Source organism: Ambystoma mexicanum, chromosome 7p (genome assembly GCF_040938575.1).
Source record: "Ambystoma mexicanum isolate Mex_15411 chromosome 7p, UKY_AmexF1_1, whole genome shotgun sequence".
Lineage (NCBI taxonomy): Eukaryota > Metazoa > Chordata > Amphibia > Caudata > Ambystomatidae > Ambystoma > Ambystoma mexicanum.
The window spans coordinates 826,525,734-826,552,452 of record NC_090939.1 but is presented as its reverse complement, the minus strand read 5'-3'; the positions used below and the strand labels follow the sequence as shown (position 1 = coordinate 826,552,452).

Below are 26,719 nucleotides of genomic sequence, written 5' to 3'. Positions count from 1 at the left end.
CCGACAGCGTCGATGAACCCCTCGGAGACGGAGCCTCGAGAGAGGCCGCCGACGACCTTGGCGCCACAGGCGTCGACGTCTTCCTCGAAGACTGCACAGGATCACGTGGTCTTGAGCGCGTCGAGGACCAGGACCTGGAACGGGCATGGCGAGAACTGTTACCCTTGTCCGAGCGGGACCTCTCCTGCGAACCGTGCCGACCACCCGAGCCCGAAGGCGTGCGAGCGGTGTCTCTCGACCGATCACGACCGACCCCACTCGGAGGCACGGACGGACCGGTGCCCTGCGATTTGAGAATCGCTAACATCTTCTTCCCGAAGGAAGCCCATTCCGCCGGTGTCGCTTGCATGGTGGGATAAGCGACCCGCCGACGGGCGGAGTCCTCGGAAGAGGACGGGGAAGGCGACTGATGCCGGTGCTTCCGGGAATGCCTCGAAGAGGCAGAGGAGTGGCGAGACCGACACCTGGAAGGAGACCCACTGGACCTCCGACGATGACGCAGAGAGTCGCCTCTCGAATCATCCGTCGAAAGCCCCGCAGACCTCGACTTCCGGGGCTTAGACATCCTACCTACCGACAACTTCTTCTTGCGCTCCCGCAAGGCCTTGGCCGTGAGCGACTGGCAGTCGACACAGTCGTCTGTGTCGTGGGCCTCCCGGAAGGCACCAGAGGCAGGCGTCATGCGAGTCCGTTACCGACATCTTGGACCCACAGTCCCCGCATTTCTTGAAGCCCGGACGCGGGGTTGAAGACGAGGTAGACATCATCACGAACAGGCTTTTTCACAAAAACTGAACAGGTTCAAAGAACCGAGAAGAATACAATAGAAACTCCAAAGAGTCGAGGCGTACCGAGATTCACGAAGCGAACACGTTCGCGGAAAAAACGGAACTGAGGCTACGGGCGTCGGAGGAGGTCCTCGGGATGGCGCATCGACGTCATTGACGCAGGACGCAGACGCCGAAAATTTTCCAAAGCTGCAGAGCTGTGGTGATTACTGTCAAAGATATGGAATACGTCGGAGGACCCAATCCCCTCGAAATGATTGTTCTCAGCCTTGAAGGAACAAAAGCTGTAATAGCATAGGGAATTCTGCTGTGGGGTAGGCAGTCGAAAGAACGTTACCAGGGGTAAGTGACTTGCTCTTCAAATGGATTGTGTCCTCCCACGTATTCCTCATCTTTGATAGACTGCCAAAGCAGTATTTGATTTGGCGGAGGGAATAGAATTTGATTTTGTTTTCATGAGTGCAGGACTGCTTTACCAAAGCTACCATCCTGACCCAGGTCAGATTCCAGACAGTAATGCTTTGTGAACATGTGGCTAGTAGACCACGTTGCAGCTTCATAAATGTATTTTATTGGTGCACCCCTTTGCAGGGCTGTAGAGGTAGCCATGCCCATGGTGGAATAAGCCCTTAAACCTTCCGGAGGATGGTTCCGTGCAAACAGTATCTGGACTGTCCATCGAATTCTTATCCATCAAAGTCATATCCATCGAAATGTATTCATGGAAATGCTTTTCCATCGAAATGCATATTCATTGAATGAATTTAAATGAATTTTAGAATTAGGGTTAGGGTTTAGAATTAGGGTTTGGGTGATATGTAGGGGTGTCCTTTGAGTTAGGGGGGGTTGGGAGGGCGACCCCCAAATAAACAATAAATAACACGTGATAGGGAGCTGTCCAGTGCTCAAATACATTAAAGACTGCAGCACTGGACAAGTGTTACATTTTGAAAATGGGGGTTCTTGTGGGGGTGTGGAGGGGGAGGACCCCTGGGGGTTGAGGGGAGTTTGGGGGGGGGGTGAGACCCCCCAAGGAAAAATAAATATCGTAAGTTACAGGGAGCTGTCCAGCTCCCTGTAACGTTATGTTCCATCGAATTTCCATGCAAAAAAATGTAAAGTGTTTTTCGATTAAAGGGTTTCAATGGATAAACACTTTGCATTTTATGTATGGGAATTAGATGGAACATTTTTTACGATGAAAAAATGTGATGGTACTTACCTTTGATGCAAAATTTTCGATGGAAAGACCATAAACCCCTGCCAACCTTAACATTCTGAAATGGCCAGAATGATCCATCTGGATAAGGTCTGCTTAGAGACACCTTGAACCAGTTTGTGGCCCGTATTTCCAATGAAAAGTTGATCATCAATAGAGAGTTTTGACAGTCTAGATATATAAAAGCTTAAAGCTCTACGAGGGTCCAACCTATGTAATCTCTCCTCCTCCTTGCTAGGATGAGAGGGGTGGGGGATAGAAACAAGGCAAAACAATGTTTTGTCCTATGTGGAAATCCGAAATGATGTTTGGGTAAAAAAGAAGGTTTAACCCTTAGAACAACCCTATCCGTGTGGAAGATCGTAAAGGGTGGCTTGGCTGAAAGTGCCTGCAACTCGCTCACTCTGTGGGCTGATGTGAGGGCTACCAATAAAATTGTCTTAAAGCTTAACAACCTTAAGGAACATGAATGTAAAGGCTCAAAAGGTGTATACATTAGACATTTTAGACCCAAATTAAGATGCCAAATTGGCACCCAGAACGGAATTGGGGGGGGGGGGACATGTTGGTGAGCCCCTTTAGAAATTGTGTCACCAGTGGAATTTTGAAGTATGAACATTCCTCTGACGAGCGCTTAAAGATGGACAGTGTTGCCAAATAGCCTTTACTAGTACCAATCGGGAGGCCCAGATTGGCTAAAGATAGCAGAAAGAATAAAAACATCTGGTGTTTTACATAGAAAAGGATCTACATTCTTTTCTCTGCACCAGTTGCAGAATGTATTCCAACGGCAACGGTACAAAGACTTTGTTGCTGTCCTTCTGTCCGAAAGCAAAATCTCCATTACGTCATCCGGGAGGTGTCAATCCTTGTACCTCAGCCAGTGCTGCAGCTAAGATTTTGAGGGAGTATTTTACTCCCCATTTTCTAACTTTGAGAGTAAATGTGATTTTAAGAGAGTAAAAATGACTTTTCTCCTTTAGAAGAGAGTAAAATGTATGTGACATCCAGCCGACACGTGTGCAAAAACTGTATGGAAATATTACTATGCGGCAGCTTTCTGCATTGTGACAGAATACACCTTTCATTATTTCTCTAAGGTCTGGCCATTTGATCTCTCCTGTATATATTTAAATGTTGAAAACACAAAAACCTAGCCAATTACATAGTAAATCAAGCATGATTTGTATTGTGTGTTTTGAGGTTCAATAGCAGAATTGTCTTTTGATGTTTAATGAAAGTCCTCGTTTCATGGAGCTATTACTACCTAATGGTATGCCAATGTTATGGTACAACAGTGCAGAGAGGCAAGGACTCCATGCTAAATTCTCCATCTAATCTCATGGTCAAATGGTTATTTATATAGCACTTTTGGCAAAGCGCTGTACATAGCACATATTGATCACAATTATCATCAAACCAAAGTCGGTACGCCTTTATCGAACTTGAAAGGATGAAAGGCTGAGTTTGCCTTGCCGGGATTCGAACCTGCAACCTACAGATCATGCACAGATCGCAGCAACAAGTGCTCAACCGGCTGAGCTATCTTATTCGCTACCATCCTTCGGTGGTCGGTTAACTGAGTATCAACTGAGTTATAATAATCACAGTGCCTAGATGTTGGACAAACCATGTATGAAACGCTACATAAAGTTAAATACCTATCTGGATTATCATAGGGACAGGTTATGCTGAGTTTTTATTTCAATTACAAATGTAACTTGCATTTGTTTGTTTTTGAACAGCGCTTGCACTTTCTGGAGAGTCAGGTTTTGATGTTTTTATTGTAGTCTTGAAGATTTGAGAGGCTAGAACACCTGTAATTGGTGTAATTAATCACTCACCCTTGAGCAAAGACTGCTGTCTCTGACCATATATAGTAATGTGCCCCATTGACTTCAAGGTTGAATGGATGTAAACTAGACCGTGCATAGTCAATTTTTCACACTGTTTTTATAATTGGAGTGTAAATTAAATTATAAGTGTAAAAAATGATCTGCCTCCACATGATTATGCACAGCATAGGAACTCTGAAAAATACAATTGTGCAATACTGGTTTGCTTTCACTAGGAAAAAAAGCATAATTTGTTACAAAATATTAATTCTCAATTGCAAGGTAGTTTTCCATCTTATTAATAAAAATAAAAATGCACAGTGCTTCGGTTTGCTCCATGAGCAGCAACACAGCAGAAGTTGAAAGGAAATAAAACACTCCTTTTATCACAGTGTGCAGTTTCATTTTTTGAAAGGCTTTAGAGAAATATATTCTGTTTCAGAAGTGTTTATCCATGGCTTGCAATTATATCCATTTAGATAAAAATCAAAAGACGTCTTCTGGTTTCTGTCAAGTAACCTGACCTTTGCACTGCCCTCTGCTCTAAACTTGAGTTAAATGTACACAGGAAAATAATTAAGCTATTGTATTTACAAGATTTTCATGCGTAAAAAGGCCTCGTATGCACCTTATCTGGAGGCCTGACGTCAGCCTTTCAGAAACCAAGCCTGAAGGCTGAGTGTTTTGACCTCTGGATGGAGAACACGAGGCTCCTCTTGCGAGAGATGGTCCTCTCTTTGTGGACAATGTATTGGAGGACAGATGGACATGTCCAGAAGGTCTGGGTACCACGTTCTCCTGGCCCAATCCAGGGCAAAAAGGATCATGTGTTTCCCAAACTTTCTCAACCTCCTGATCACGTGAGGAATGACGGGGACTGGAGGATACGCATAGAGGAGTGAAAATTCCCAGTCCACCACAAAGGCGTCTCAGAGCTCCTCTTGGGGAAAATTTCCTGCAGCAATACAGTTCGCACTTCCGGTTGACACCGGTTGCGAAAAGATCCACTTGGGGGGTTCCCCAAAGGGTAAAGATCTCTTAAAGGACTTCCTGAGCTAGTTCCCACTCGTGGGAGACTGCTCTGCCTGCTCAGAGCATCTGCCGAGGAGTTCTCCTCACTGGCTAGGTGAACTGCTGATAGGGAGATTCCTTCTTGTATTGCCCAGTACAAGAGCTGCATTGCCTCTCTGCACAGTGGTAGTGACCCTACACCACCTCTCTTGTTTAGGTAGTACATGGCCATTGCGTTGTCCGTCATTATCAGGACATTCTTTCCCCGTACAGAGGGCAGAAAAAGCCTTCAGCGCAAGACTGATTGCTTTCAGCTCCAAAAGGTTGATGTGTAGTTTGGACTCCGATGGAGACCAACAACCGCTGACTGACAGATCGTTGGTGTGGGCTCCCCACCCCGTGAGTGAGGTGTCCATCACTATCGTTATCTACGGCCAAGGTTGCCAAAAGGGTTCCCCCTTCAGAATGTTGTCCTCGCAGGCCCAGCACAGAAGATCCTGTGCAACCCTGTTTGGAACCTGAAGTAGGTCAGACATTTTTCCTGAGAAATGGGCCCATTGAGTTCTGAGAGCTCATTGACGGGATCACATTCTCAGGCGGGCCTCTGGCACCAGAACAATGAAGGATACCATAAGGCCGAGCAACCTCAAAAAAAAAAAAAAAACACAAAACCAAGGCCGGGATACTCTGGGCACTTAGAAATTTTGATGACCATCTGAAGAATGTCTTGAGCCCTCACCTCGGGTGGTGAGCTCTTTCCCCAAGGATGTATCCAGAACAGCTCTGATGAATTGGGAGTTTGAGGTGTCATATGGGACTTCTTGTAATTTAGGGAGAAGACCAGTCTGTGAAGGGAGTGGCAGGTGACATTGAGATGATCCAGGACTTGTTCGGGAGAACACGCCCTGATCAGCCAATCGTCCGGGTAGGGGTTGACGTGAATCCTCCCTCTCCTGAGACTCGCTGCCACTACCGCCATCAGTTTGGTGAAAACCCTTGGGCGGAGGTCAGCGCGAATGTCAGAACTCGAAATTGATAATCAGAACGGCAACTCTGAACCTAAGGTATTTTGTGTGCTTGAGATGGATTGGCAGATGAAAATAAGCATCCTGAAGGTCCAATGACACCATCCAAACCTGGAGTTGGAGGGCCTGAAGGATCTGAGAAAGTGTGACCATCTTGAACTGGTCCTTCCTGAGGAACTTGTTTAAGTATCTCAAGTCCAAGATGGGTCGCAGTCCTCCGTCCTTCTTGGGTATTAGGAAATAAGGGGCATTCCAACCCTTGTTCCTCTCCGCTAGAGGCACTGGTTCTATAGCACCTTTTTCTAGCAGGGTTAAAATCTCCTGCACAAGGAGCAGATTTGGAATCCTCAAAGAGTGGTTCCCCGGTGGACTGTTCTGAGGTCTCCGTATAAAAGGAAGGCAGTACCTGTGAGCTACAGTTTCCAAAGCCCAAACATCCGAAGTAATGTCTCGCCATTCTGCGACAGTCTGCCTCCTACTGGTGAATTATGACTCAAGACCTCAGAGGGTTTGAAACGGCAGATGCAGTGGCAGATGGTAAAGATGCCCCTCCTTCAGCTGGCTTTGCACCCCTTCCTCATCCACCATGAGGAAATCTTATGTGGCCCCTTCGACTGGCCATTCCTCTCGCCCTTCCAACTGAGGAGTAGTAGCGAAAAGATCTACCCCTCCAAGGTTGTCCACTAGGTCGAAAAGGCTGAGGATGCCTAATAGCGGCACCTAAAGATTTGGCTGCCGCCTTCGAGGTCTGCAACTTCTCAAGACTCTCTTCAGCCTTGTTGCCAAAAAGGTGAGACCCGTCAAAGGGCATGTCGAGAAGTCTGAATTGCACATCCGGTAAAAAATTTGACTTCCGCAACCACGCAAATCTGCGCATAACAGTGCTAGTATGGTTTGTTTATTCATTTATAAAGCGCACCTCACCAGTAGGTATCTGGGTGCTGTTACAAGGTTACATGATAATACAGAGGAAAAGAGAGACAGAAACAAGGTTAAGGAAGGTTATATGCAAAGCATCCAGAGCAGAGTTGATGAAAGTAGGTTACAAGCATAATTTAGGCTTCACTACAGTTATTTACAATCCGCGAAGAACTGAGTAGTAGGTACTAAATGTTACACTACAAATTCTATATGATACAAAGCAGAGCGGTCAAAAGCTACCCAGGAGTAGGTGTAGAGATTAAACATCCAGAGAGATGAGCTAGTTTTTAGCATTTTTTCTAAAGCAGTAGAAGGACAGCTCAGATATTAGATATACAGCCGCAGAGTTCCATAAGTTGGAGGCTAGCACATAAAAACTACTACCCCCCCTGCTCTCTTGAGTTTGTATCTAGGGATGTTAAGGCAGTGAGGTTCTGGTGGGCCGAGCTGAAATGTTTTTGGTAAATTTGTCCACCAAGTATTTCGGGGAAGATTTTACGAGATATTTATGAGTGAGGATTAGTGTTTTAAGGTTGATTCTGTCTTTCACTGCTAGTCAATTGATGTTACGTCTAGCTTCTGAGATGTGCTGCATTCTGGGAATGTTTAGCACAGTTCTTACCGCATTCTTCTGCAAAGTTTGCAGTTTGTTGATATTATGTTCACTGGACCCGAGATGAAAAGCGTTGTAATAATCTATTTTGGAGAGGATTGATACCCTAGCCAAGGTGATGCAGCTTAGAGTGGATAGAAATGGCTTGCATGCATTATTAAGCTTACAAGTGTAGGCTGTAGCCGAGGCTATGGCGTTAACTTGTCTTTTTAGATTTAGGGAAGAGTCAACATAAAAACATAAGGTTTTTACCTCCTTGGAGACTGCGATGATATTGCGGTCAATGTTAAATGATTTGAAGAGGTGACTAAGTTTGTTGAGCCGTGGAGATGAGCGAATAAGAGAAAGCTATGTCTTCTCATCACAGAGGCAATGAGTGGCCATCCATGCCTGAATGATGAGTTAGATTTTATTGAGCATGATTGTGTCCATCTTGTGGTCACCAGTGATGGGGATGAGAATCTGGGTGTCATCTGCATAAACGGTGTGACACCCAGATTGTCAAGGTCATCGAACAATGGTTTCGTAAAGATGTTGTACATCGTAGGAGAGACGCATGAACCCTGTGGGACTCCACAGGTGATCGGTATAGGTTCAGCAGATGCAGTGGGGGAGGAGGCTCTTGTAGTACGGTTATCCATGAAGGATTGGATGCAAGCAGAGGCTTCATCAGAGAAGGCGGCTGCTGATTTTAGGTGGCTACAAAGGACTTTGTGGTCTACCAAGTCAAATGCTGCCGAGAGGTTAAGTTTTCCATTGTCGCTAATATCGTCCATTTGATTTTTTAAATCTATGAGTGCTGTTTCTGTTCCATGTTTGGGTCTAAAGCCTGACTGGCGTAGACCTAAAAGGTTGTTGTCTTCGAGGTACGCCTGGATTTGCAGGTACGCCACTTTGTTCATTATCTTTGACAGAAATGATACACTCCTAATTGGTCTATAGTTCGTCGTGATGGATGGGTTGAGGTTGTTTTTTTTTTGTAAAGGGAGGACCCAGGCATCTTAAGTTCATAGGGACTGTACAGGTGTTGAAAGAGGAATGTATGAATGTGGTGATAAAATGGGCTAACTCCCTAGCTGCTTCTTTGATTATAGGTGTGGGACAAGTGTCCCCCTTGACAATTGGATGGTTTGAGGAAAGCTATTATATGTTCTACTTCAAGACTGGTGAGTGACGTGAATTGAAGGAACTATGGTGTTGGCCTGAATAGGTTGAGGACAACCTAGCATAGAGAAGGAAATAAGGTTGTGATCAGTCCAGGCACATGGCTCATTGGACGTGATTTTTATGTCACAATTTAGGTCCGGTAGCCAGTCTAGCGTTCTGCCTTTCGAGTGAGTGGGTGTACTGATTCGGTGGGTAAGTCCTAGTTACGTGATGGTATTGGCTAGAGCGATAGCATTAACATCTTTGGGGTCATGAAGGCCTAGATTTAAGTCACCAATCCTGATAATTTGGGAGGTGGGTTTGGTGTTTGAGGTAGGTATTGAGGTAATATCCTCTACGAAGGTTGATATAGATCTGGGGGGTCTATAGATCAGATGTATAGTTATTGTCTGAGAAGGTGTGAGTGGCAATTTGATAGATAGCAATTCTCCAGATGGAAAGTGGAGGTGCGGGAAGGACCTTAGTCCCAGGTTTGCTTTCACACTGAAGGCAATGCTTCCTCCTTGGGCAGTTTCTCGGTCTTGTCTTAGAAGAGTGTAGTTTTCAGGGATGGCCAGTAAAAGTGACGGGCCAGCAGCTGGATGCAACCAGGTTTCCGTTATGGCTAAGAAGTCAAGTTGGTTGGACGTGATGATGTCTGCCATGTCTAATGGTTGGGCTACCAGAGATCTAGCATTTATAAGAGCACCTTTGATATGGACTGAATTAGTGTGAGTCTGGGTGAGGGGGCAGGGGGAGGCAAGTACTTGCCTGAGGAGCCCTTTTGTTAGTAGGGCTATGGTTGCGTGATTTTAGGGTCCAAGGCTTTTTAGGTAAGGTTGGTGTGCAGTATTGTCTGATTTTGTCATTAGTTGGTGAGTGGAGAGATTTTAACAGTCTGGTACCTAGTATGAGGTTTCTGGAGACAATCGGGCATGGTTGACTCAGGGTGGGCCTAGATGCTTAACATTGGATCCCCTGTACTGGGGATAGGGAGCACAGAGCCAATGTCAGGTTCAAGGCCTAATGGGAGCCTAGAAGTGTCAATAGGTGGATGTGCGGCTATTTGTGGCTAGGTTAAGAGGTGGTAGGAATGAGGTAGGTCTTATGTATTGATATTGTGGTGGTGGTGGTGTGGGTAAGAGGGTAGCTGGTATGAGAGGAGACAAGAATTTAGTATGTTTAATGCATGAAGTTTGAGCTGGCAATGCAGACTAAATGGATGAGAACATAGTGGAAATATTGGTTAATTTCCAGTTTTCCAAGTTATGAGGCGATGGGCTAACCCCTGTGTAGTGGTACGCTATTATAGCAAAATAATGCCAACAAACTTATGATGGTTTGTAGGCTTGTTGGCGTGACCAACGGTGCTGGTATAAAAATTCAGAAGGTAATGAGGCTGGGAGCATACATGCGGTAGTCCCTGCTCATAATTGGACACGAGATAAACCTTGCTAGTTTAATTCTAAGCTCAGAATCCAGACCTGACTGAAGAGACTCACACATGGCTTCTTTGCCGTCTCCAACTATGGCTAAGAACCCGTCTCTTTCATCCCCTTCGGGAATGTGCTCTGCCGCCATGGAAATGGAGTACCACAGACGGAACATACATTTTGCAAGGGCACATGTGGAGTTGGCTGATTTGTGTGCCATACTCCCTGCAGAAAATACCTTCCTTGCCCATCAATCTACTCTTTTGTTGTCCCCATCAGGAGGGATGGTAGGGTAAGCCACTTGCTTAGATGTTGCAGTAGCTGACTGCACCACCAGACCCTCTGGAGTGGGTTGTTTCGATCGGTAGTCTGGTCACTACTGGAAGGGAGGTACTTCTTGGTCAAGTTTTTATTTACAGCCAGATTGGTTTTCTGCGTTTCCCAATTCGTCGCCACCCTTTTCTGCAAAGCAATGTAAAACTGTAATATGGGATCTGACTGAGGACCCTTATCTAAGATGGCTGTTAGATCATCTTGTTCAAATGGCAATGGAGGCCTACTCCAACCATGTAGTCCACTACCTTAGAAATTAGTTGTCTGTAGGATGCATCTGCATGCTCCCCAGCCTCTGGTCTCCCAAACTCAGGTGAGGTATCCACCCCACTTGCAGTCTGTAGGTTGTCATAGAGGTCTCTCAACCATGACTCCTCTGCAATAAAACTTTCTGGTACATTTGGCGTGCCAAACTGCAGGCCAAATGGAGCCTCTTCAACTGATGGCTCATTCTCTTCATATATGGGAGAAAGACTTAAAATAGTCACTTCCTGGTAGTGGCACATAGGTTTTCTCAGGAATGAAAGGTTTTGTAAATAATGGGTTAGACGCTGGAAGAGTCATCAAAACTTTCTTCATTGGCGCCACAGGTTATACTTGGGCGCTCTGTGCAGCCGTCAATGATGGGTTGATGCCTTCGGTGTCAAAGTCGAGGGTTTGGCTGGCGTTGAAGGCGCCGCCGGGAAAGGTGTCGACGACCCCGACCTCGACTTATGCTTTCTGCTCGACTGATCCTTCAATGTTACTTCATCGCGTCGAGGCCTCGATGGCTCTCTATGCGGATCGAGCTTACGTCATGGGCTCAAGGGCGCGCATGATTTAGGTCGGGCCCTTTCCGTTCCGGCTTCTTTCGAAGGCGCGGTAGGAACATGGCTTTGAGGCTTTTGCTTTTCAAATATTTTGAGCATCTCTGCTCTAAAAGCCTCCCACTTGTCCGCAGTGGACTTTTTAGTCAAGCAAGAAACCCTCTCAGGGGAAGCGTCCAACGATGTTGACGAAGGCGACAAATGGTGCATTCTCTTAGACTTCTTCGAGGACGAAGAAGAGTGGGGAGAGCCACTCCTCGACCGCTTGGCCTTCTTCCTCTGAGGAGTCGCCTCTCGACTAGTCGGTCGAAGGTTTCTTGGACAGGGTAGGGATTTAGAGATTCGACCTACCTTCAACTACCCCTTTCATTCCTTCAAGGCCTTCCCAGTCAGACTGGCACTTGGAGCAGTCCAAGGTGTTAAAGTCCGCCCCAAGGCACCACAAACAGATTCGATGGGGATTGGTCAAAGACATTTTCGACCCACAATTCGGGTTGTCGACATTTTCTCTCTCAAAATAACGAAGAAAAAAAATGCAAAGAAGCTGAAGCTCGATATCAAGATGAGGAATACGTGGGAGGACACAATCCATTAGAAGTTTGCATTTTAACAAATGTGTGTCTTGTCCATCATCGATTCATTCCTTTGTACTTAGTGCAATCCGTTTGCGCTCAAGAATAGGTTGCCAAACTTTATCAATGCTGAGGTGTATACAAAGGATTGCTCCTTTTACCTCCGATTTGTGTTATTTAATACTAGAGTAATTTTGAATATTTGGTCTGCGAGGAGCCAGAAATGAGCTATAGACACAGAGGAGACATATTTGTGTTTAGAAATGGGGTTTGGAAAATGCCTCAGTATCCTGATTATAGGAGCTATTTCCCTACCTCAACCAAAAACGAATAAGTATGTGCAGTGTCAAGATGTCCAAATAAAAGTATGTCCTGTGTCCGTAATCCTTTTCTGGCCTTCCAACTCTAAATAAATTCCACAATGCGAAGGATACGGTTGCTTGTTATTCACAAGTGCTCAAATATTCAGGTTCAACACAAAAGTTTAAATCCAACATAAAGGGTTCCAATGACCAATGCTCACTGTTACAGGGAACAGCTTAATTTCCCAGTTTTCTTGGACCTATCTCACCAATTCAAAAGAATAATCACATTCTAAAAAGATTATTTTCCCCCATTGTGGTATTGACTTTTATTGGGTTCTCAAGTCCCTTCCCCAGGCTTTCTGTTACTCTTTAATATTAGAAAATCCTAACGGTATGATATGATAGGTTATTTATAAAACGTTTAATACCCAGAGGTTTCTAAGCGTAGACTTGGGGATCGAACCTCTGTGTCGTTTTGCTTCCAAGGTGAGCACGTTGCCCCTGTGCTATCCTCCCAAGACAACTCCTGAGTCTCTTCCTAAGGACTTGCCTTTCTTCGGGGCCTGTTGTCAACAGTTCATGATTTGAAGGCATAGCCTTCCTTGACGCTCTTTACCATTGCTATCTATATTTGTCTTCACATGGTATAATCGCCTGCCAGGGCTTATTACACAAATGCTTAACTTCACCTGGTATACTTGTCTGCTAGGGCTTTATTACACAAATTATTCTTTCTTCAAAGCTGGGGTTTAATTACTTTTTCACAGCTTTCTGTACTATTACTTTCACTTCTCTATTGTATTTGCTGTTCACTTCGTTTTCAAGAAGTGCTTTATTTTTTTAGGCCATCCGGTAACCCAATTGCTTTCATTAGGTTTACAGTAGGTTTCTGGCTTCCTCTTGTTTCGGTTTCCTTCAGTTTTCATAACTTCTACGAAGCAACATTCATACGCTGGCAACCCTCTTTCCTTCCTAGGGCTTACCGATTTCCTCCAGCGTTCCGTCGCTCTCTCCTGCTTCAGCGTACTGGCTCTGTGAGTGCCCCATCAAGGGTTGCACTCTTCCTATGTCCCCTTTTGTGATGAGCGCTTACTGTTGATCTCCCTCTCTCTCAGCGGTTGACCACCTGCATCCAGACTTAACTTCCCCTGCTATGGGCTCGCCTTCACGTTGCTGGCCGCAGCTTGTCTCTTCCCAGCATGGTGCTTAGCTTGGTAACGGGCAGCGATGCAGTTCGGCGACAGCAGCTCTCCTCTCTCCCGCTCAGGGTCAGCTGTAGCTGGCCCGTATTAGAACTTCCCGGCTTGCTAATCATTTTCGAACTAGAGAGCTGCGTTGGTTGCCTGGTCTTCGTGATCTTCATTACTCTGCTGTTCTTTCTCATGTCAGTAGTTCCAGGAGCATTTCCTGTAAGGCTTTGAGGAAGTGGATATTGAGCCTCATTGGAAGTGATCCTCACTACTCCCAGTCTCTTCCTTGTCCCAGTTGTCAATGTAATACCCCTAATGGGAGTTTGGGAAGTAATAACACTAGATCTATAAGGAGGTTGGGGAGGAGTGTAACAATATGCCATTAAGGAATGGGGATAGAGGAAACATCCCTAAAAGGGAATGGGGGGCATGTGGTTTTCCCCAACAATGTCATCTGGTCTCCCCGAGGGTCACCTCCCCCTAAGTGGTCCTCCCTCATATAGCTGTTTTCAGGATCAGGTAATGGCTGCCGTCCCCCGGCCACACTGGGGCAGGTCATCTCAAGGAAAGGAGTGATGACATCGTCGGATTCACAGGACTTAATGAGTATCCTTTTATGTGCAGTAATCAGATTAACTGTGTATATTATTTTATTGTTTGTAGATTAATTTGTATCTGGGTTTCTAAGATCTTAAGTAAGGTTTAATATTGAACTGTAACAATAAAATTATAAATAGTAATTCAAGAAACATCAAATGGAACATGGTAGTCTAATGGAGCCATCGTACAATGAAAGACTGCAATACTGTGCTTTTAGCGAAAGACAGCATATTAGCAGACGAAAAAATGTTACACGTTGTTGGCTAATGGGCCAAAGGCCACATACACACAAGTTGATGGCGATATGAGATAAGGGAAAACTTCTCAACACAAACAAACAATATATAGCAAGGGAAACCCACATAAAAGGAGGAAAATAGTCAATTGAAAAAACGCCATTTCATGAAATATGTCTCTCTTTGGTTATCCCTCCATCCTATCCATTCTATGTCACAAGCATGTCACAATGTTCTACTTTTCTAAACAAGAATGGAGAAATATAGGTAACTAGCACATACTGTAATAAACTCTACAAATCAAAGATCACACCACACACACTGTTTCTGTGTGAGGTATTTGTAGAAGGGAAAGGAGAGGACACAGAATGACAACCTCTGCAGTCTTACCATGTACGTGTTGGCTGTCATTAGCTGTGGGCAGGAGAAGTAAGAAGCAAAAAAGGAAAGAAAAAATGAAGCAAAATACAAATAAAATAAAACCAAAATATGCAATGCAGATGGATTAAATAATAATGCAAAACGTCTGTAAACAATTTAACAATGGAGCAATACAGTACTTAGTTTCTTAGTAGTCTTAAATCCCAAGTAGTGGCCACACATTCAAGGTAAAAAACATTAAAACGGCCTAATAGTAATTTGCCTTTGGAATACCAAATCATCATAGTTACAGTACATTGTTGCTATGGTAAATTTGCCTTTTGATATACATTTGTCTAAAGTATAGACAGTTGAATTTGCAGAAGGGGTGTCCTTGCTGTGGCCATAATGTTGCCCAATTCAATTTGAAGTTAGGGGAGGCAGCACTGTGGCATACTGTTGCCCAATGAAGTACATTTTAATTTATTGATTTGAAACCCATGCAGAGATACTACATCAGACTGATGGGTGCCAGTACAAAGCACATTTTTGGATGGTTTACCCTTCAGAGGAAGCAAACTTTTTCCATAGGTTAACATCCCTATACTACCCCCTTCCAATACCCTGATTCTACTTCATCAACCAAGTAGGGATGGAATGTGTAAAAGTTCCTAATTTGATACTAACAAGAGCCATGTGTTGGTATACTTGTGGCACTGAAGGTTGTTATTTTATGAATGATTTTCTTTCTTTGAAGATTTGGAACCTGCCCTAAGACACCAATACTTACATAAAATACAAAAGAAAACCACAAAAAAAACACGTGGACTGTATGGATTGCTTTTGGTGGCTGACCACAGACTATATATTTTGCTATGTTCTTTAAGAAATACAGATTTCTCAGTTTCCGGGATGATAACATCACACATTGTACAATCATTCGCAGGTGTTGCCTGGTGTTTTTCCATGTGTTTTTCAGATGTGTATGGTATTCTCTAATTTTTGGCATTTTGGTTGTCTCATATTTACTTGTTTATACAAGTGATGTCTTTCCATTTTGAATCAGTGTGTGTTTTTGTTCTCCTAAATCATGGACATTAAGAACTGAGGTTGCAGTATACTCTGCACCATGCAATTGTATACACAAAGCAATAATATAGTTTATACAATAGTTATATTTTTACACGCATCCTTGCTCATTTCCCGAAGGATTAACACACTGAATACCATGGCTAATCCCATTACGAAGGGTTCCAACTGGGCCGCAATATGCAGCGGTCTCGCAAGATAGTCACTCACTAGTTTTTAGAGCATGCACACGCATTTATACGCAATGCGTCCAGTAAACGTTTTTCAACACGGACATCCATTCCATTTACCCACTATTTAAATACAACTATTTGGATCTCCACAGAGACAACCTCTCATCATTTTTATTTTTATTTTGTATTTTTTTATTTGTTTGGCTGAAATTCAACCTTTCAAATATTTGGTACAAAAATAACTCGTAATTTACAATCACTATTGTTCATTGATGCACAATAAAATTACATTTTTCTTAAAATAAGAAAATATTCTTAGACCTTTTATACAAACATGTAACTACAGAACAGACAGAAATTTGACTAAAGCAATATATATAGACAGACGTTCACTGTTGATTAACAATCCCCAAATTTCATCCTCCGAATGATGGCAATAAAGCTGTAATTGGTTTTTAAAATAAATTTGTCGTAAATGGACCAACGCTGGACAACGCACAACTAAATGAGTTGAAGACTAAGTTTGCTCATGGTTTTTACAGAAGCGACACCAATCATGTTGTTTTAATTTACTATCCCCTTCTGGCCATAATGGCATGTGTAGGATAAGGATTTAGACAGATTCTGAGTAATTGCTGTCTCACAAAATGTGATGGACATTTTTGCAGGTATGTTTCCACTGTGCCCATTTTTTTGGAAGACAAATAAGAGGGGAGTAATCAACACATTTTTTGCATAGATCTTGAGTCACAATCCAATCATGTTGAAAGAATATTTTTTTGGCTTTAGACGGATTCAAGATTAACAATTACAGAGATATATCGGCTTCAGTTAGAGCTTTAAGTACACTATTGTACCACAATTTAGGGAATTTATCATTTGATGTTAGTAAGTAATGTGCAATAGTGTTCAGCACATTTTTCTCTGAAGCACCTACCAAGCACTTCCTGAAGAAACAGCACATTTTCCAAATTACATTACAATAAATCGAACAAGTTCCCAGTTCCAATCTCAGTAAAGCAGTTGGAGCACAGCTTGGTAGTTTAAGAACATATTTCCAAAATAGACTTTCATACCGATCCCAGTACTGTCTCGTTTTTGGAGTTTGGGATTCGGCCCCGTATGATACTACAGGTATAACTTTTTGTTTGTAAAACAGCAATATGTGATTGATGGTAAACTTTCCATATTTGCGCATTAGAATTGATGCTTGGGAAGCCAGGGTATGAGCTTTAGCGCTAAGAATTAGAGGATTCTTTTGTTGACTTCACAACTTGAAAAAAAATAGGCCTAGATATTTATAGTTGTCAACCACATCAAGGTTTTGCTTATCAATTGTCCATTTACACCGTTTGATGTTGTTCTTGCTTTTGTTCTTTCGACATATGGCCACCTGTGTTTTTTCTGTATTAATTATTGCATTATTTGCTCTACTATAGTTCTCTAAACATTTGAGCAAATTTTGAAGGCCTTTAGGGGTCTGTGATACAAGTACAAGATCATTGGCGTAAAGAATCCATTTAATCTTTTGTGTTCCCAATTTTGGTGCATCACTTTCGGTGTTATCAAACTCAATTCCCAGATCTAATAGGAAAAGATTAAAGATTGTTGAGGCTAAAATGCAGCCTTGTTTAACACCTCTTTCTGAGCTAACAATCCTAGACAACTGCACATTTGTATTGGAGTGAAGATCTTCCAATTATTCTTTGAAGTGAGTAGGGACAACCATACCTAGTTAGTTTGGCTAAAAGCAGATTGCGATCAACAGAGTCGAATGCACTGCGAAAATCAACAAAAGCCATATCTAAGTTTTGATTTCGATCAGTGTATTTGGCTTTTAACAAATTCAGAACTATCATATTTGGAGTGGTACCAAGGCCAGACACAAACCCTGTTTGAAACGGGTCACGCATATTAGCTGAATTGATCCATATATTCAGTTCTTTCAAAACAATCCGGGAGTAGATTTTACCCGGCGCATCCAATAGCGCGATAGGCCTGTAGCTCTCTAGTTTCTCTCGATTGCCCTTTTTTGTAAAGTGGAACAATGATGGAATGTTTCCATGAACAGGGAATTGTCTGAGAATGATTTGTTGAAAAATAGAGAATAGGATATTAGACCATAATTCGAGATGTTGTTTGAATATATGGTTCGGCAGCCCATCAGGCCCAGTGGCTCTAGATCCACTAATAGTTTGAATGAAGTACAATATGTCTGTTCTATCAATGCTAAGAAAAAAAGGACAATTTTTGGATTTGATGTGGACAGCACCCTTCTGCATGGGCGGGGCTAGAATTTTCGGAAAGAATTCTACCCATGTAGCTTCTGTTACTTGTTGAATTTGTTTACAGTGCTGTTGGGTAGAAGTTAGCTCATTTAAGACTTTCCATATGCGTGTTGTGTTCTTGTCTTTTATGTAATCAAGCATTTGTTCTCTGTCTGCTTGTGACATTTGTTCTTTATAATGTCGAATCCAATTCCTATAGTTAGTTTTTAAAGTCTTAAGTTTTTGATAGCAAATGCATAATGGAAGAAGGGCCACCTGCCGCTTAGCCTTCCGAAATAGTGCTTTCCGTTCTTTTATTTTAAGATCAAATACATGGTTTCTGGGCTTTTGTTGATTTACCCTATTCATGGGTTGTCTCATTTTGTGTAAAATATCTTGGTACAGAGAACTGGATACTGGGTGCGGTGTCGATCTATTAAATGTTGCATCAGGCGTTATACCAAATTGTATGATGGAATGTGCGTTCCAACGTAATCTGTTAACGTTATTATTAGCAATAACAGAATGACCCCATTTTGTGTTTACAGACGGTAATTGTCATTGCGGAGCAAGCCACTGGAGGCAAAGCAGGTTGTGGTCACTCGTTTTTGTTTCTTCAATTTTAAATTTAGATGAATACTGAAAAAGCGAGCTACTTACATATACATAATCAATTATTCCACTGGAACCTCTTTGAGACCAAGTATTCTGAGGTGGAGAATCCTCGAGGCCTGACCCATTCATCATGATAAAGCCTCTAGATTTGATTAAGTGGTTCCATAGGGTTCTCCTTTTGTGTTCTGTGGTCATTATCTTAGTTAAACAATGAAGGTTTAAAATCACCAGCTATGATCGTATGGGCAATTTTGGAAACAGATGTAATATAATCCAACAACGTGGAAACATTGGTAACAAACTCAATTTCATCAGTGTTTGAAGGATTCCAGTAGAGATTAACCATAGCATAGAGGATGGAGTTAACAGAAATAATAGTCAGTTGGGAGTAATGATTTGGAGAATATTTATGGTTAATGGCAATATTAGCACTAATTTTTGTGGCGGTGAGAAGGCCACCCATCGGCCGGCCTCTAGGGCCTTTTAAGGCCAGAGTTGCATGTATGTCATGATTATCCCATAAAATTGAGTTAGTAATCCACGTCTCCTGTAACATTACAAAATCAAATTCTGATAATCCATTGTGCTTATTGCCAATTAAGTGACTGTAACCACATGTGTTCCAGGAGACAAGATATATTGCAACTTTGTCATCTCTGTGCTCTAGTTAACTTTTGGTTGCATTACACTGGCATTGGCATTGTTGATTCACATCCATTGCAGATTCTCGGTTACCGTCACTAAGGCACCAGGTAACATTTTTTTTGGGGCCTTCTTTCATGAGTGAGTTTGACTCAACTTCGTTTTGTGATTCACACATGACAAGAAAACCCATTGAGAATAACACCTCCTTTGCTTGCCAGACAAGATTCTTGATCACTCTTGTCCGGAACCATAGTCTCACTGTGCTACGCTGATGCATCAAAGAATCAATGTCAGAGAATATTCCCAAAATGCTCTGACGGTTTAATGTGTATTGCGTATGTGGCTTGGGGCGACAGCTCAGGAGTAATGATCCCAAATTATGATGAGTGGTCTTATTTTGTGTTTTCTCTTGGGATACTGAGACATTTTTCTTTAATAGTATCGAAGATGGTTTATGTGTTTCAGCTACTGGTTTGTTGGGTAACAGAGATTTAAGCATTTGAGCTATTTCAGCCCTGTGATTATCATTTTGAATAGCCAAGTTTGTATGTTTGTTTGTGTTATTAGAAAACGCTTGTTGATGCCTAGAATCGCACCTGTTTAGTTCTCCAGCATTATCAAGACACATACACGATGTTGGATGCAGAACGGGCTTGCTAATGGATTCAGGAGCCTTGAGGTCTATCTGAGCTGAACATTGAGTCATATAGGCATCAACTGCATTTCTAATTTCCTCACGCCGTAGAGTTAAGTTTTCTTTTTCAACACGAGATAGATTTGTGTTGAATTCTGAGCTGAGCAATTTGGTAGTTGTTTTGGAAGGTAGTTGTTTATGCGTATCTGCATGAGAATTCACTGCATTTATTAGATCATCCAGAGGTTCATGAGAAGTCACTTTTTTGTTGGAGAAAGAATTAGCATTCACAAGTTGCTTGCGGGATTGCGCCAGTAATAGGTATTTTTTTGCAACGGCTGGAGATGCTAATTGTGAATTTGAGTTTGGTACTTTGAGTTGTTTTATGAACTGCTTAGAAGCAGCAGACATCGATTGTTTGGTACCTTTGATGTTCTTTGTTTTTTTTGTCACAATATCTGGCAATTTTTAGAACCTTTTTGCGTTGTTACATGATCTTTTTTCAAAAAGATTGCATAAACTTCATTATCAGTCGTGTTTACAGGAGTCACTTTTTCCTGTTTTTCCATAGCGGCAGAGTTGGACGGAATGTTGGAAGAGAAGTTAGCAAATTGTCCAACAATGATGTTAGGAAACCATGGGAGCACTGGTGTACATAAATTAGACCCCGAACATAGTTGACCACCCACAGCAATTCCAGGTGACGTGGCACAATCAACCACCGTTATGAGTTTTGGTTTTTTAGACTGGGAGGTAGTTGCAGTATCATGAGGCAAAGGAGTAGCATTATAATTCGATTGCCATTTTATAACCGAGTTTAGTAAATCGGTGTGCACAATTATTTTATCATTTAGTGTGTCAAATAGTTTGATCAGAGTGTTCATAGTAGTGTGCATGGCCTCGAAGGACAACTACCACTTTCGACAAGCCATCCTGCGCTAGCTGGGGATGGGATTCTGATTGCCTACGTGGTGTTGGATTTAAAAGAGAGGATGATGACACCCCTTGATTCCTGTGTGTAATTTCAGAAATGTTAGGTGAGAATGATAATTTCTCTGCCAAAACACGGTTTGAAGTTTCACTCCGTGAGTCAACTAGGTCAATGGTTATTGGAGCAGCATTTTGTGATACAGACGGGGAGGAGGAATAGTTTCCCATCGCAACACTAGTATGTGGCCTGGATTCACCTCAAAGTACTGTACTATCTGATAGTCATATGTCACAAGCTGTAATTTCTATTACGTCTTCTGCATCTTGCAGTGGGGTTGAAACTACTGTGCCCATTGCACCTGCTATGCTGTTTTTGACTGGCATGTTGCCCATGGTATCAACAAGAAGTACAGGCAGCCGATTTACATTGCCAGTAGTGGTAGAAGCTGCAGGAGAGCAAAAGGTGCGAATATCAGTAGAATTAACGGCAGAGTCTTTATTTCTGCCCCGCTTTCGTCGGGCAGGTGACATTTTAGGCGTTGAACATGTTAACGCAGCATTTTCATCTGTTATGACACCTGAATTTATTTGATTTCTCAGTGTCATCTCTTGTACGTGCAGTCCGCCAGAGATTTGGAAGCAAAGGCATTCCAGTTCTTAAGGTGTATATGTGCCGCATTGTTTATCAGTAAAAGTCAAATACACTAACCAGAGATTTACCACCGTGTAAAAATAAATTTCCTGAACAGATAGGACCCAATTGGAAATTCAATTATCAGAATGGAAAAGAGGCTTACTTTGGAAAAAGAGGAAGAGCCCCTTTTAAATTTAAACACAAATGTTCTCAGATACCACTCGAACGCTGCGCTGTGCACCGCGAACAGCAAACAGTACTTTCGTGGTACTTCCGCAGTGCTCGCGCGAATGTGCAGGAGCCGGTCTATTTGTACCGCTCTGCCTCTGAAATGAGGGGGCAGGATTTACCAAGCCAAGAGCTTTTCTTAAAGCTGTAGCTCCAAATCAGTGTCGCAGTGAATACAGTCCTCCCGTGAGCGAATAGACTCCTGCTCAAGCCCACCAGCAGCCAAATCCAAGGAAGGTTAATAGAGTCCACGGACAAGAACAAGAACAGCAAACAGTACTTTCGTGGCAGCCAGATTTTTAATGTCTATCGGCTAGTGGGTTGCAGCAAGCTGTACCTCTAATTGGCAGTTCATGCACTAAGCCTGTATAGTGAAACCATAGTTTATTTTTGAGTTTCTTTACACACAGATAGCCACAAAGAGGCTTTTTCACTTGATGCAGGATATTTTCTGTCCCTTAGGAAGAATAACTCAACTAGAGTGTCTGTGGCTGACTTAGCTCACACTGAGGGTGAGTCTATTTTCAATTGCATTCCTCGTTCATCTGCACACAAAAATAGTTCATCAATTTCTATCCAAGTGCCCAGTATTATTTATTATTTGTTCACGCGTTAAGTCAACACAGTGGTTTAACACTGGTGTTACAATGTTCTTACAGAGCCTCATCATTTTACAATTTGTAGGCAGCTGCTTTTAAAAATCTAGATTCATTCTACATTCAAGACTACTACTTACAAGTGCTTGGAATGATGCTACTTCTATAGAGATAAGATTCTAAATCATCAGATCTGGTCTTCTTAGCAATAATGTAGAATACATTTCTTACCCATTATGCTCCCTGAATATGTAGGGCAGTTTTGGCGGGTCTACAAGTTCCCTACACAGAGTATACAATTATAGACAACACACACATCAACTTCTATTTTATTCAGCATTGACTTGTTTGTTATATATGGTGCCTAGTTATCTATTTCTAGAGGTGTTGCTTCATTCATCATAGCAACACGTTAAGCACTTTATTGTGAAGCACTTTGTCATTGTTTGTGGCACCTTTTGAATACTGATTAATATATATTGTTGCTGATATATTATGTGCATTGTCTATTTATATCTTTAAGGTTTTTACATGACATCTGCTTTAACAACTACAGTTTTTAGTGTCTTAGGGTAGATTTGTTTCCCCCAGACACATCAGGCAGGAGGTAGAGGGTACTTATTGCCGAAGGGTCATTACTAGGTCTTAGAGAACCAACATACTGGTGTCGGATGTGCACTTGGATAGCCTATGTCAGATGGGCTCTCAGCCCATGTGCTGCTCTGTGAAGTGTAGCCTTCAACGGATTACAGAAAACAATTTGGGAAATTTCACAGGATGCAAGAGTATTTAGGGCTGACACCTTGTAGCCCAGCCATAATCAAGGACACAGTACTGTACATGGTACCAGGCCGAGGAAGGGCTCATAACAGGCAAGCTGGTTCCCTCTGAAACAGCTGGTGAATGAACCGACGACAAAGCTGGTCCATTTAATACAGGGAAGGGCTCCAGTCATTATATTAAAGACTAACTGGTTGATACCAAGATCTGGCCATAGGGATTTTATTACAATTAAGAAGGTTACAGAGACCACTTACGCTCTAGTCGCTCCGTTATGAATATCACTCCAAAAGAACACCCATGTTTAGCCATCAAACAGTCCAAGAAATTAAGTCTGTAAAAGAGGTACAATAACAGCAAACATGCTTGGAGCCCGCCACCAACTAAAGACACTCAATCTGTGGACATTCATTCCATCAACACCAGTATCTGTTGTAACTATTTCATATTAAATCATTCAGAGTTTGCACTGGTTGGATTATTCCTATATTTCAGTCTCTCCCTTTCCCGCCATACAAGCTCTGGTAAATACCATTAGTTGGATTCAGCGAATCAGCCTCTCCCAGGTAGGCATCTGGGACAGTCTAAATGCTGTTTACCTAGTACCGTCACCTGGGCTAGTATCTGAAACACTCCAAATTATCTTTACTTGGCCCCTCCAGGGCTGGTATCCGGGATAGTTTGAATGCTATTTACCTAGGCCCACCGCCAGTGCTGGCATTTGGGACATTCACAATGCAGTTTACCTACCATCATGAGGAGTGGTATCTGGGATAATCTCAATGATGTTTGGATAAGACAGGGAAAGGCAAAACTTGAAACCATGAAGGCTACGTATGCCACAAGAAGAAAATGACTAGGTAAATCAAAGGGAACCCACATGACCAAACAGATGCATTTGTGTAGCTTTTGGAACTATATTCAAAACCCAGCAAACCATTTTGACACACATCCTCCAAATCATACCAAATTGTGTAAAAGTGTACATTTTGTGGGTCTAAATCAATAAACCCAACCTTCCCTTTTGTAGTGGCAATAGCTGTTGAGTCAGGAGTTTCCATCCTGGTTTCAAAAAATCATGGGGGGACAGTCCACTTTTTGTGCAAATGCTAAGCTATGACAACCCTTCCTTATTGCTGTTGGAACACCTCTAAAATTAGTTAAATATTGCATAGCTGTACTTTTGCCATGGCTCATTCTTTAGCTCTTGCACGTTTTCCCAGTAGCTCTGGCACTGGTCAGTAACTAGTAAGTGGCCAGAAGTACCGTTAATTGAAGGATGCAGGATTACCGAACTACTCATCCTATCCCACCCTGCCCTAGCACCTTTCTTTCACTTTGGTTTAGACAGCATAGAGATTCCCCTGCTTGCAATCATCCTGGTGTTTCCTTAGCATCAGCCCCACTTCAGGAGGATGTGGATGTGGCCCGAGGCAGCGTAGGTGGGTAGAGCAAGGAGGTGGGTCTGGTCAGGTCAGAGCAGTGTTTAGGGCTTTCCAGAAAATGGTTAGCTTAGGTGGTGGCTTCATTTGGGTCTCCAAGAAATTACAGAGGTAGCGGATCGCTGCACCATGACTGTCTTGTTTCTTTCAGCTGAAGGGGATTTGGCATATTTTGCCTGAGCGTTATGGAGCGGAGGATACAATTAGGGTGTCACGTTGGGCCTGATTCATCAACTAGGCCTGACCACTGCCCCCACACTCTTTGAATGCTGTATGAAACTCAATTCCTTGTACTAATAGCAGCCAGTATAACTCAAGGGTGGTGTGTGGTCTGGTTTCCCTGTGGTTAATACAAAGCACATTCCTCTGATTTTTAATCCATTAGATCTCGTGTTTCCTTTTTTGAGTCTTCTGTGTAGATTAGATAATATAGTTGAGAGAGCTACTGTGATTGTTCACTAGTAATAGGTTTGTAGCAGTAGGACCCCTCTTCTGAGCATTTTTATTTAAATGTTGGAACTCTTTATAACCACCGATCTGCAGGGTAAAGTAGAGCTCAGAATCAAACCAGATACAAATGTGTTGTTTTGACATTCCGAGTTGGGTATGTGGCCAGGCAAAGGGTACTGTACATTGGAGTGGGACCTATATCTCAGATTTTGTGGTTAGCCTTAGGCATTTCTCATTTTATCCAGTGATGGAGGTGCCACAAACATTGCGCTATTTTGAACTGCTGCTCTGGGTGGTACTCAGATACGGTGGATTTGCATGATAACTTGCATATAGAACTGTGGCTGGAGTTTGAAAACAGCACATTTGCACTTTGAGCAATAGCATCAGGAAACCTCAGGTGACCGCAATTAATGCTGTTTATTGTTCAGGTGGCTGAGCTGTTATAGGCTCACAGACAGCAGAAATAATGAGCTGTTCCCAAGATACATGTCCAAAGTTATATTTTGTCAATGAGTATTGAATCATCTATGTCAATTACAATAAATAGCTATAGCAAGATTTGCACCTGCCCTTAGGTTGATCTAAATCCATGGCCAGGAGAACATCTTCTCCCATGACTGTCGAGGTAGCCTCTGAGTGACCTGAAACCAGATTATCAATTGGTGAGGATGGTGTGGGTGTTCAAAAGGTTGCCAGCTGGCATTTGTGGAGCACTGCCAATTTCCAGACGTTTCCTTTGGCATTAAAGTGTAGAAATTGGGATGTATAGTTGGCCAGTTCAGCTGGGTCCACTGTCCACTGAGAGGCTTAGTGTACCACATATACGTACCTTGGACCGAAAACCCAAAAACCAAGGACAACTAAGGAAATTAGCCATTTATTTTTTTTATTTATTGGGCATTTATAACACAGGGAAATAAACAATAACGGTCCTACTAGGCCATGTGACATTCGGATCATGCAAGTGCAGTAAGAAGTGCTGGGGTAGAGAAGAGATGGAAGGGGTGCATGAATTTATGAAGGGGGGTGGGCCCAGCCCAAGGGCCAGGCAAGTGCTTAGGGGGAGGGCCCGGACAGGGGACAGACAGATGCTCAGGAGAGGGGGCACCGTCTAAGTGGAAGAGAGGGGCGGGGGCCAACCCTCCAGGCTGATCAGGGAAGAGGTCAGAGGAGGGCAGTGCTGAAGGTGGTGCTGGAGGAGACTGGTCAGGGAGGGCCAGGTTCACAGTGTGACTCATAAGTGCGCCAGGCCACCAGTCGCAGCAGCAGGCAGGGTCAATTAGCAAGAAAGGGAGAGGGGGAAGGCGGTAGAGATGAGCAAAGTCTTCAGAAGCTTCCTGAACTTCAGTAGTTCCGGCTCAAGTCAGAGGGGCAGGGAGGCCATTCCAGATGGAGGCACCTGCAGAAGAGAGAGAGATCTACCCCCATATTGGGTTTGGGCCAAATGCCTCAATGTTATGTTTAATGAATGTTTTTGGATATGGACAAACTAAGAAGTTGGGTGCTTTGATTTTCAGAAGTCCCAAGGCTTATTAGAGTGAAGGATTTAAACAATATCTTGATCAGCCGGTAAATAAACCACTGGATAGGAAGGCACTGATTGTTTATAGAGAATGAAGGCTTACGTTTATGCCAAAATGATTGGCGAACATTGTTCATCATACTGCCAAATAATGTATGGATATAGTACCAGAATATACGGGAGGGAAAGCCCAAAATGAGCTCAGGACAAAGGGCTATCAATAACAAGAACACACAAGGGGGGTTGTCCTGACTCAAGCAGTCAGAGCTAATTGCAATTAGTTCGGATGCAAATAAATTTAGATGTGTATCTGTTCTC

General features: G+C 42.9%; 1 protein-coding gene across 7 annotated transcripts in view; it reads right to left on the bottom strand.

Moving 5' to 3' along the window:
• Positions 1–26,719, bottom strand: part of ATP11A (ATPase phospholipid transporting 11A) — a 2,308,865-nt gene that overhangs the window by 245,842 nt on the left and 2,036,304 nt on the right. For 4 of the 7 annotated variants that reach the window (XM_069636983.1, XM_069636985.1, XM_069636986.1 and 1 more), the window contains exon 26: positions 14,424–14,447. The exons of the other annotated variants lie outside the window; for them this stretch is intronic. In XM_069636983.1, coding sequence (XP_069493084.1) covers positions 14,424–14,447 — 24 coding nt within the window. The remainder of the gene's footprint in view (positions 1–14,423; positions 14,448–26,719) is intronic. 7 annotated transcript variants of the gene reach the window in all.